We start from the raw sequence: 13193 nt of genomic DNA on the forward strand, positions 1-13193 counted from the left end.
TTCTAGATGCACCACTCAGAAATACCCTCAAAGTTTTAGGAGGTTAGCTTGTAAAGTAGTTGAGCTCTTAAAACCTATTAAAAATTGAATTTGCCAGTACTCCAAAGATGTTAATCTCTTCTTATATCAGAATCCATCATGGAAAATAGATGAGAACCTTGGATCTTTCTGAAATTTGGCAGTGCATTCAGCATATACTACCAGCAGATAATAACTCCATCTCTTATGGCTGCTTACGTTTCTCTTTAAAGGATCTTGTTGTTAATTGCTTGAAACTTTGCTAAACTGTAGCAGGTTGGGCTGGAATTTTCCACTTAAAGAAAAGAAAAGGGCAATATGGATTCCTCATTTCCTGGATGCTAAGTGAAGCAGGGGCCTGTGGGAAAAATAGTATGCAATCAAATAATTAAACATTCTGCCATAAAGCATTCAGCTGGGGAGAGGAGTTGAGGGGAGCATGTAGCTTGACTTCTGCCTTCTTCCATCCTTTCAACACTTAACTTCATGACTTTGTTTTGTGCATAGTAAGGTATAAAGTTATGTCACTTATTTGTGAGTACTTACATAGTGAAAAAAATGCACTTGACATTGATATCCTTGATTTCGATCATTGGTTTTGGGGAGTGTTCGTGTTCTTTCGGGGTTTCTTTCCTGTTCGGATTTTTTTTTTTTCAATTTGGCTTGTTTTTTTGGGGGATTGTTCTTTTAGTTTGGCCCTAACCAGCAATAGAATGACTTGAGTACTTCTGGGACTGCAACATCAGCTACCTCTGTGTATGTAATCAGATATCCAAGACCAGTGCATGAGTACAGAATGCTCTGTAGATCCTTGAATTAGAAATCCTGGTCTGCTAGATTTACAAGCTTGCACCCCTTTTTGGAAAACCTCTATTTGCTCATAAAAATCATATTGAGTCCCCTTAGCCTTGGCTCAGTGTGACTTCTGACTCTACATCACGCTCATTTTATCTGTGGGCTGTGGTTTGGTCATTTTGCATGCACTGCACCCTAATTCCCGAATCTCAAACTTATGTGCCACGTTTTGCCTGGGATCCCTATCCTCTGGTGACAAAGATAGAAAAAAAAAAAAAAAATCTAACTGGACCTAGTCCAATTTTCTTTCATCAAGAAAATCCTCCATAGCCCCTGTAAATACTCAAGGTGAAGTATCACTCCCATGATAAGAGTTCCTTCTATTTTCTTTCTTTGAGCATGTAGGTGGTACCTTTTTCTCTGAGTTTTGGGGGTGTGAGAATTGGCCTCAAATCTGAACAGAGAACACTGGTCCTTCTGTCTCTCTCTGATACACAGCTATTCATTTCCGTGTCATGCAGAACTGGGAGCAGTGACTCACCTGGAGACAGCCTTAGCCATCCTCTACTTGGGTCAGACGTAGTCCTCTCTTGATCCTCCAGTGGTGGCACTGGATAAACTGTGACTTCATAATTTTGGGAAGTTACTTAGCCATTTATTTGGAATGAATCAGCTGGTGAGATGGTGAAATCCTGACTCTCCTGTAGGTATTTTCAGTCCGTCATGGGCTCGGGCAGGGGCACATTTACATCTAGGTTCTTGATGTATTATGTTTAAGTGCAAGGACATTCTGTATTCTCCCTACCACTCCATGATGTGCAATGTACATTGATGGAAAAGAAGTAACTTCTCTATAGTAGATGTGATAAAATTTCTGTTATTTTGAGACTTTTGACTGAAACTTATCAGCTGGAGCTCTCTCTTGAAATTCTGTTCCAACAAGACTTTCATCTCAGCCATGCTCTTTCAGCACTAATAAGGCCATAACTCAATCTCCTCACTCAAGTGTTTGTAGGGCTATTTTGCTTTTTCATTGCAGGTGTTCAAAGCACTTCACCCTTTTCAAGATCTCTGCCCATTTAATAAACAGCAAATTATAAATGAGATGATAAATTCTGAGAAATTTTGGGCATTCTCACTAACATTTATTTCACCCTGTAGGAGAAGCCTATATGAGAATGAGCCGGCTTCCAGAAGCAGAGCACTGGTACGTGGAGTCACTGCGATCCAAGAGCGACCACATCCCAGCCCATCTCACCTATGGAAAACTGCTGGCTCTGACGGTAAGTTCATCAGCAGCTCCTGGGAGCTGGTCCCAGGCCCTTGGAGTAGGTGAGGTAAAGGGATGGGAAGACTTTGTCCTGCAAATTGCTTATTGCCCTATTTGTCACGCTATTTCAGTCATGCCTTCTAATTAAGGATTTTGACAGCATCATTTTTTTGTGAAACATTGCATCCATTCCTGAAATATCTCTACCTCTGTGTCGTGAATGGGTGATTTAGATCACTTAAAGAACTGTCAAAGGTATTAGCAAAAGCGGGTTTAATATGATGTTGTAAAAGTGTGACTTAACAAATTTCAATGGCAAGGTTCACTCTATTACTGTACAGCACAATCATTTGAACAGTGATTCAAAACTACCAAGGCACAAATCAAAGTCACCAAGGCACAAATTCAAGAAGTCAAAATCAAAGTTACCATACTACGAGGTTATGCGCGATATCGGTCACTTACCGAAGATCTGCCGTTGGTAAAAGGTTTCTCTGCCTTGAGGGGCAACCTTGAAAGGTGTCCCAGCTCCAGGGGAGATCACCGCCATGCAGCCAGGCTGCTTAGCCAGGAGAGCTCAAAGAAGGCTCACTTAGCCTGTCATATTTATGGAATAAAGTGGTTGGCTTGTAGTCAAATTACATGTGATGGGAAAGGTATGCATGAGACTCCTTGTACTCACAACTTTCTTTGTTCCTTGATAAATGAGTCTTGCAAAAGGCACCCGCTATTCACGTGTTAATCACATGATCGGTGTTCCCAGCTCATATGCATCGATGGTCTCCATGCCAGTCGGCTCCTTTGTGGGTTTTCAGAGAACAGATTGAAACTAGAGGAGTTCTTGGCCCATTTACAGCTTAGAACTTTACCTCCTTTGGAGCCTGAACCAAACTACCACTAGTTTGGTTAAGGCGTCAAGTGCATCCGTCACACGCTGTGCCCGAAGAAAACAGTTCTAATAGTGTAGCAACTTCATAACAGATAGTGAGGAGTTCTCTGGTTGCAAAACCCTTTATTGTAAGTAGTTTAAATCACTATTAATGATATTAATACAAAAAGGTATTCAGTGTTTGAACCAGGGTTGTTGTAGCAGCCTATGGCAGAGCTAGAGGTGTCACCTATACTTTGTGAATTACATGTCTCATGCTTTGAAATTACACTTCTTTAGGAGCATCTCTTTGAGCATGTGAAAAGAACTGCTAGTTCTAAAAAAATCAGAGGAGTTGGACTTTTACATTTCTTCAAAATTTATTTTGCCTTATGAGTATAGATGAGCTTGTAGCTCCAGCTAAACTAGCCCTATATGATAGTTATAGCAGAGCACCAGTCCCTCCTTGGTTTTCACACCTTTTGAAGATTAAAATGGATTTCTATTTTATTCACTAAAATAATTCTCTTTCAAAACTGCCTTTCACTTGTTTTCAATTTCTTATTCCCATTTTTCTGACCATAGCCTCTTTCCTGTCTCTCTCTTCCACGTTTGCTTTCATTGCTCACCCCAAGCGGTTTCATATATCCTTTCTGTGCTCTACAGATACACCTTTGTACAGCTCTTCAGTCCTTGTGCCTCAGTCTGAATATCTTCCTCAACTTTTCACCTAGCTGTAAGCTTTTACTCTGACCTTTTTTATGCCCTGTCCAGTCTTCAAGCAAAAAATGTCCTTGGACACAGGGTAGCGATCCAGTGAAGAAAAATAGCTCATAATTAATTACAGCAGATCCATTGCTGCTAAAAGTATCTGAATTTAGAAAAGGGGGAGAAATTAGAACAGAAGTTTTCTATATGAGCAACAAGTGACAACATAATTAGAAAGAATTAAAAATTGTTCAGTGTTATCATGTAATGTCAGATACAGAGTTTGATTAAAAACTACCTGGATGGGGATTTTTAGCTTGTAATGGAAGTCAAGGTGCTAGTGTTATATCCCCACTGCCTGTCAGTTCCAGGCTCTGGAAAGGCAATTTTTTGCTACAATTTCCAGTTACAGTTAAAATTTCTTGGATATTGACAAATACATGCACTCATTGATTATCTTCTTCTGGGATAGAACTGTAAGTAGGTTATACAGCAAAATTTCCTAATTTACCTTGCTTTTCTGGCAGATATCTTCATATCTTGCACCGAAGAATAACAGCAGAAAGTCAGCATTATTGGCTTATTCTTAACAGATCTTTGACACAGAAGTTCTAATTTATTAGAATTGCTGTGGGGAAAGAAAGTTTTCTCAATTAAAATCCACATTTTTTTTTCTTTTCTTTTATTCTTCTTTTCTATTCCACACACACTGCCCTACCCCAGTACTCCTCTGGTTAATTTTGCATTTCCTGAACTGCTGAGTATATGAAATATGAGATCTGCTAGGGACAGTCTTGAAGTTGTTTGGGAAACAAGTTCTCACAGTTTTCTTCAAAATAACAAAATCTCCAAATCCTGTAACTCTGTACAAACTTTGTGAGCCACTAAAAAGAAAAATTTAATTTTGTCCCCTCATTATGAAAGTTCAGTTACAGGATTAAACATTAGTGGCATACCCCAACTTTGGGAAGGCAGTGATGAAAAATGTATGTGAATCCTTATAGTAGAATTGAACTTTTTACTTTTCTCCAGGGATATAAACGCAAGATACATGTGAGGTGGATTGTGCCTTGAGGATCTGAACTATGTTTGTGGAAGAATGTGTCTCATTAGCAAAAAGGACAGGAGCTGTATACAACTTTGAACACTGAATCCTGCACCATGATAGGCCATAAAATACTCTGCCTATCCTTTCTCAACACACACTTGCTTACCTATATTTGCTCTGTGCCATAATTGTAGTCTATTCTCATCATGTTTGTTTGTTATCATCTCTTGACACTTTTTTCTTTTATTACTGTTGCTTCTTCTTGTATTCATGGCAATATGTACAGGCAGGGTTCATGTCTATTCTATTAACAGCAGCGTAAGCCGAAAAGATGGTGCTGATGTCGTGTTGGCTTGTAGTGACATAGGACTTCATAAGCACGTAACAAGGCAACACGTTGATGACAAAGTAATTAGAGATGGCAGAAAATTTTTCTGGTGGTTATTTCATTCATGGGGGAAAAAAAGTTCATTTGTCTGTGATTTACTGAAATTTGGCATTTACTTCATTTAATTCTTTCAGCTAAAAAGTCTGAAAAGACATTCAACAGGAAAATGGATGTTGAAGAGATTTGGCAATAGAATATGGATTTTTGTCTCCATGTTGGTCACTTATCCTTGATCAGTTTTGCAGCCTAACATCTGCTCAGTGATTCACATTAAATGAATTTAGTCTAGTTTCTAGTATACTGAACTGTACATCACAAATATACGATTGCTGTAACTGACACGCTTCCTGGAAGTCTGCATAGACTTCCTTAGGATTCAGTAGCATTAGAGCTGCTCCCTTTGGCATAGTTGTTTCAGCTCATACCTAACTTGAGGTACCACTGTGATTTATTCTTCTGCTGAACTTTGCTACCTAGGCTCATGGTCATTTTCTCACAGCCTGTATATTTAGGAGAGAGAAAAGCCTACTTCAGTTAGTTTTCAGATGTTAGAGGAGAGGCGTTTTAAAGGCTTCTTTACCCTCATCTGTTGGAACCAAACCTTCAGACTTTTTGCAATCCTGTTTCTGAATATAAGTGCTGAGACAAAACTATTGATAACACTTCTCTGTGTCTCTTTTCCAGGAGAGAAATGTGAGATGGTTGATGAAGTGAAGGGTGGAAGTGGGTGCTAATATAGATAGAAAATTTTTCTCTGTCAGTGAAATTGGGGGGTGAGGGAGGAGAGGAGGAGGTTTCAGACAAGTTCCGAAGTTCCAGCCAAAGGCAGTTCTAGTATAAAAACCAATAGCAGTAAAGTCAAACCTGTAAAGTTCACAAATTCAGCTATGTTTTACTTCCCGACTTAAATTCCAATGAAGTGGCTTAATTTTAACCCCAGCTTTTCTGCCTCCTCAAGTCTATTGCCAGTATTAATGCTTACTAAAAGCAGCATGACATGATTCATTGAATCCCTTAGTGCCAATCTGGATACCTGGACTACCTTTTTGTACCTTCTATTTTCTTTGCCTTCCCATAAGGAACTGTGAGGGCGGCTTATGCTCAGTGTTGTAGACTAGAGATTTGCAAAATTGCTTGCTCATTACAGCAGGCTATCCTTTCCCAACTTTCAGCAAAAGCTTTTCAGAATTTCATAAACAGGGACGTAGAAAGGAATTAGCATTCTAGAGTGTAAGTTGTTTGTTTTGTTCATGTTGTATGGCCTTGGTTCTGTCAAACACAAACTAGGGACTCTGCACATTTTCTAAATCCACAATGACCTGTGCCTGTCTTTTCTTTTTCTTTCTTTATTTTAATATTGAGTTCCACAGCACACTTAAAATAAAGGCACTGTATACTAGATGAGTTTATTAGCTTAGCAATGAAAAATATGTTTGGTTTGTTTTTTTTTAATTATTATTTCCAACTTGAACAATAACTTGCCTGAGCAATCTGGTCTAAATAAAATGTTAACTCTACTTTGAGCAGGGGATTGGACAGGATATCTCAAGGTCTCTTCCAACATGAATCGTTCTATGATTCTGTGTACCTTTCTTTGTTTTCATGCTGAACCTAGTTCCAGTTCACTAAAATGCAGTGTTTTGAATCAAAGTCGAGGTACAGACATGTATTTAATATTAACACCTAGTATCCTCTCTTACTGAAAAGAGATTTTAGAGGAGCTTCTACCAGAATGGGTTACCTTTTGCAAGGTCATGAGTAAAACTGTAAGGAAGGTAAATCACTATTCTTCTACTATGATAAACTTAAAATTATTATAACCATGCTGTAAGTGACAGATACTAATTCATGTCATAATCTTAGGCTGATTTTACCAGTTTCCCATTTGCACATAGCTAATGTCACTACTGTTCCAAAGGGCAATTTAAATTTTAAACTTGCATTTTGTGAGAGATGAAATGAACAATAGTAAGCAAAAGCATAATCTATGCTGTTTAATTTTACTTGTGCTAATTCTTTTGGTTTTTTGTATAGAATAGAATAGAGTATTTCCGTTGGAAGGGACCTGCAATGATCACCTAGTCCAACTGCCTGACCAATTCAGGGCTGACTGAAAGTTAAAGCATGTTATTAAGGGCATTGTCCAAATGCCTCTTAAACACTGACAGGCTTGGGGCATCGACCACCTCTCTAGGAAGCCTGTTCCAGTGTTTGATCACCCTCTTGGTAAAGAAATGCTTCCTAATATCCAGTCTAAACCTCCCCTGGCTCAGCTTTGAACCATTCCTGTGCGTCCATGATATCACTGGATACCAGGGAGAAGAGATCGGCACCTCCCTCTCCACTTTCCCTCCTCAGGAAGCTGTAGAGAGCAATGAGGTTGCCCCTCAGCCTCCTTTTCTCCAAACTAGACAAGCCCAAAATCCTTAGCCACTCCTCAGAGGACATTCCTTCCAGCACTGTCACCAGCTTTGTTGCCCTCCTCTGGACACATTTAAGGACCTTCACATCCTTCTTAAATTGTGGGGCCCAGAAACTGCACACAGTATTCCAGGTGAGGCTGCACCAGCGCTGAATAAAATATGCTCACTAAAAGCTCATACAATTTGTAAATTATTTCATTCCTAAGTTTCCATATATTTCAGAAAATATCTTCAAAATACAACACAATGTTTTGTTATTTCTGTGCAACATTCTCTTCCAAGATGAGATCACTGACAAGCTTTGAGGGTGTTAATAAGTAATTTGTTTGTTTACTTCTAGAAAAGTCTTAATGAACAGTTAAAAATGTATTTATTCAAGAACAGGAGAATTCCTGAGAAAGGATTTTATTTTTTCTGAGTTTAGAAGTATGTGAAAATTGAGAGTATAGAGTGTTACAAGCCTAGTCTCTGACAGGTGATTAGACAAACCTGAAGAAATAATATTTTCTTCTCCAACGCCTACACAAATTTGTGCGTGTGTGTCTGGGAATATGGAAAGATGCAAAACCAAAGTAACCCAATAAAATAAAAAGTGAAATAAAAAATCCAAATAGAACAAGCTTCCCTCCCCTGTCCCTGAAAGCCTGCTGATGACAAACTCCTATCCATCAATAATAATTCTAAATACTAAACATGGTATTTCTGCACAAAATTCTCAGTAAAGTTTGCTTCCTGAATAACTTTAAAGATACATTCGTAAAACTCAGAATATGCTGTTCAGCTTGTAATTCCTGTAATTTACATTGACACAAAACAAACCAACCAACCAAAAAAACCCAAATCAGAAATAGCTGTTAATTTGTCATTGATTCTTGAAATACATAAGTGGTATAGTTCTAATTTGCATGCAATAAGACCTTTGGAGTAAAAAATTACTTATTAGTACTAAAACAATTCTCTCTGTTTTAATTTTAATGCAAATATTTGTCTTGAAGCTTGTTAGGTCTTTTGGGATAAAAGAAATGCCAGGTGGACTTGGGCATGCTGCTATATACGCAGAAAAAAACAGACCAACTTAAGAGCTCCAGAGGAATAGCTAATGAATGTACAGTCTTCTTACCTAATATCATAAGTCACAAGTATTTCCTAACCCCTATATTGGATAATGTTACATGTTCATATCTAAAAATTGCAGCTCACTAAGCTACAATTTTCCTGAAAATGTATTAGAACAGCATCATTTGGCGGTTGAAAAGCATGATTAGTAGCTCAGCTAGTAGAATAATTGGAAAATAGCCAGTTGTCTGGGGCTTAAGTTTGTGCTTTTCTTTTTTTTATTATTTATTTTTCAGAAACAACATGTAGCTGTTTAGGACTGCAGTGCTTTAGCATCATGTATTTCCAAGTGCTTTTCTTATCTTTAACTTGTTAAGCTGCATAAATTACTTGAGAAATTTATTTGTCAATGTGACATGTTAGTTGACCTAGCCAATCTCCGAGTAGCATGGGAGTTTGGTACCACAGCATCTGAGCCTCATCCCTTGCTTAAGTAATTTATTTCTATATCACAAAGAAAAGCATAATTTGTGTAAAAGGCTTTAAAATTGCAAGGCTCCCAGTTCTAAGATAAAAATGAGTCTGTCAAAAATGACAGTGCCAGGTGAGGCCTTGAGCATGTGCTGTAATTCATTTTCCATTTTATGAGCAGACCTTCTAGAAGAGAAAGGGTTGGCTATCACGCTAAAAAAAAATAATTTCTAGGTAACGCTTTTAATTTTTTTTTCTCCTGTCACTTTAGTCTTCTTAAAGAGAAGACTAAGAAACCCTCCCTCCTAATGGCTCGCCTCTCTGCCATCAGGCAGTGGATGGTTGTTATAGTAGCACGCTAGTCTGAGAAGCTTTATTTCAATTATAAATAAATCTGTTGTGAAGTTTTGTTTTATCTGTTTTGAGTGAACTTGAGCCCACAAACCACCCCTCATAGCTTGCAGTAGTGCCTATAATTGCTAAAGTACTTAGGGGCAGCCCCATATTGTAACATTTAGCGTGTTGCATCTAGGAATTACAGGCTTTGCTGTATTTCTTTGGAAAAAATTACACAGTGTTTTCTTGCATTTTACACGGCACCACACAGTGCTGTTAATCCCCTATTTTTTACTGGCTTGGAAAATCACCCAAAGAGCTGTAAGAAAAATTTACTTTGCCTTGTAAAATTTCTATGTTATAGCTCCAAACCATGTTAAATTCAGTAATAATCACCCTAGAAGATTCCCTAAAATCTAAAATATTTTATTTTTAAATGTTTTCTCCAAAGGAGCATGGGGAGAAAGCAGACATAGACATGATAGAGACTGCCAGTGTTTTGGATTAAAATAAAAGAAACAGGATTGTGACATTCAAGTATCAACACTGAAGTTAAATACTTTTTAAAAGTTTCAAAATGCTCCCTCCTCAGTGGGTGGCCATATTTTTCCCTGCAGTTGTTTGTAGCTTATGTTCCTGACAAACAGAAGGGCAGAGAGGTATCCTGCCATTTTTGTTTAGTTGTGAAATTACTCAGAATCCCACTATCAAATACCCTACTGTATTCAGTAATTTGTGTAGTCCTTGAAAGTCATCTCAAAGTAAATATAAATAAATGACAACATAGAAATAAATGGAAGGTAGTAAGAACAGAAAGAAATGGGACAGCAGGGGAAAAGGGGAACATAGTGCAATAATGAATAGACTAATTCAACATTTACTGTTTCTGTAATTACTTGCTGCTTATGTTCCAGCACAGAAAGGAAAGTTGCATTTCTGTTGGACAGCTCTGTCATATTGTCATTTTTTATGTCACTGGTTGATTGCTGCTCTTTTTCTGTCTCTCTAGATTTACACAAATTGGAAGAAAGCAGGGATGAGGTAGAACAGTCATGATGTCGAAAGAATCGTGACTGTTTTTAAGACACAGCAATTGAAATGCTATATGTTATATTTAGGTATGATTTTCTAGAACAGTTCATCCTTTCTTTTAGTAATCAATTCCTTTAAAACACAAAAAAATATATTTTTAATAACACTTCTTTTGGGAATAATAAATGGCTACACATATAGAAATCTTTAATCTGTGAAAAGACATTTTCTGAATGGGTCAATTTAATTAGATGGGCAAGGCTGTTAGATATTTCATTTTGGGAGGCTAAATCCCTTGTCTGTCAGTACCACTTCTAGGAAGAATTTTTTAATGAAAATTGGATATTTCAGTTAAACTCCCATCATAATAAAGTATAAATGACATTGAATCCCTGAGAAGGGCCTCCCTAAGAAGTCAAGTTAAGCCACGCAATAGCCACAGCTACTTTTCTGTCGTGTATTCAGTTTGTCTGTGGAATCTGACACACTACAATTTTTCTTGCCACTTGAAATCCCTTGAGGCTTAAAACTGATCCAAGCACAAAGTTTGGCTTTAGTTCTGAAATTTGCAAAATATTAGAAATTGTTTTCATTTTTGTTTCCAGTTTACAAGTAATTTGCTCATAGGGGATGGGAGGAGTGGGTTTCCTTCTTAAATGTGGAACATGAACGTGGAAAGTCATGTTTATTGACTTCAGAACCACAAGCCCTATTTTTTTAAGGGTTGGTTATCTGGTGTATCTGGAGCATTAACACCTCCAGGCTGAATGTCAGGATTTCCGAACTACAGAAATTTCAATAGCTGACATCTATTGAGCTTGTATTTCTTCTGAGGTTGGCTGCATGCCATAAGTATTGCATCCATAGATATGCTTTTCAGTCCCCTTAGGACATATGTTTGGCTACATGCCAAATGTAACAGAATTAATTGCAAAACAGAGTATTTTCATTTAAATATAACATATCCATCTAACTATTTGGTAAATTACTCTGGAGCAGATATTTAGGCACATAACCCCTCACTAAACTCCTTTAGGGATCTCATCTTCTGTATCTTGTTTCTAACTTCCTGTAGACAGGAAAAGGAGAGCCCTAAACTTCTCACTTTACTCAACATAAATGTAAAGCTTGTTGTAGAAAACATCACCGACACAGGATGAACTGCTTTCATGAAAGAAAGAGATCTTTTTGTTTTGCTACATGGTTGAATATAGCTGCCAGTCACCTTTATTACTCTGTGTGTAGTAATTTTGTCAGTAATCGTAGAAAAATGCATGATATAGGCCAAATTTAGCTAGAAGAAATTCATAGGACTCAGTGAAAACAGTATGTGGAGATAGTGAATTTATATTCTACTGACTGGCCAGTGAAATATGAGTAGATATTAATACACTACTTTTATCAGAAAATATAAAATGTGGCTTAATACTGAATGGAAAAGAAAGTGTCTAACATGGAAATTTACTTAACATTTCATTACATATTCTTGATATAAAATAATGTAAAGCTTAATGGCTGAGGTGAACATTTCAATATAGGTCTAGACAGTAAATAAATCACAAGGTGTCGAATGAAATCTGTTCTTTAAAAGTTTACTTAAGACTGTACACAATCTTTCTTGGTTTTAACAGTTACATAACAAGGTAAATTCCTTTTAGACTTCAAGTTGCCCAAAAAGAAAGACTAAAAAATGGGTATGTATTTAAAAAAAACCCAAACAAAACAACCAAAAAAACTTCAAGGGAAAAAAAATATCCTAGCCTATATTTCTTTCTTATATCATTTTGAATGCTTTAATAAAACAAGAATGCTTTTTGTGATATGAGACCCATAAAACAAGAAGATGGATGTCAAATAGCTCTAATATATTTTTGCTTAATCAGATACATACTGCTTTACTTGAAGAAAATATCACCTTAATAGGCTCTGAATCATGCCCCAAGCCAGTAAAGTTATGAGCTGTGCTTTAGATTCCTAAACCTATGTATAAGCATTGGTGGCACATTCAAAAATACTTAAGCTCCAGTGGATTCCCACCAAAGTCAACGGGCAATGCTTAAATCTCAGCTCTCTGGTTATCATGCTATTAATCATCCCCATAGATGTAGACTCAAGAACCCAATTTATGTTATTACTCTCTAAAATAACTTTGGCTCATAGAAGAAATTACACCAACTTCAGTAGAATCTCAGTCAGGCTAGTAGATGGATTTTTAGTCAACAAAAATCCACCTGTGGTTGAAGGAGGACTAACAATATATTTAGATAGAAATGAACCACTTATGGTGCAAACAGAGGATTAAACTAAAACAAGACATTGCATTTTATTGATCCTACCAAGGCTTATTTCTAAAAGTAATTTACTGGATTACACAAGGAGTATGCATAGACTTACCTGCGTGTGAGGACCCTGGTCCAGTGAAATGACTGGGAAGGAGAGTCACAATCTCAGGGCCAAGGGTATGTGAATGCATCACATTGGACAATAATGAGAAAGTTGCCTCACATTTACTATGAGGCAAAGGTTAGTATATGGTGCATTGTCATGGATTAGTAGATACAGATTTATACCCTAATTTCCTCCAAAGTAATCCAATTCTTGCTCCCATACACTGAGATTAATATATTACACCAAAGAGGAATAATATTCTCATGTTCTTGAAGTTGTTAGAGAGCCAAAACTTGAGAGGATCAGTACTAGTAACAGTATTGTTTCTCACTGTGATCATCTAAGGATATGAGAGAGGAAAACTTTGTTTGAAAAGATAGCATCTTTTACAA

The 13193-nt window shown here is 37.2% G+C and overlaps 1 protein-coding gene across 3 annotated transcripts in view; it reads left to right on the plus strand.

Annotated features, from left to right (window-relative positions):
* The window catches only part of TMTC2 (transmembrane O-mannosyltransferase targeting cadherins 2), a 259847-nt gene that overhangs the window by 195337 nt on the left and 51317 nt on the right, over nucleotides 1-13193 (plus strand). For all 3 annotated transcript variants that reach the window (XM_072864568.1, XM_072864577.1, XM_072864586.1), the window contains exon 8: nucleotides 1975-2096. In XM_072864568.1, the coding sequence (XP_072720669.1) occupies nucleotides 1975-2096 (122 nt within the window). The remainder of the gene's footprint in view (nucleotides 1-1974; nucleotides 2097-13193) is intronic.

Source organism: Ciconia boyciana, chromosome 1, assembly GCF_034638445.1.
Source record: "Ciconia boyciana chromosome 1, ASM3463844v1, whole genome shotgun sequence".
NCBI lineage: Eukaryota > Metazoa > Chordata > Aves > Ciconiiformes > Ciconiidae > Ciconia > Ciconia boyciana.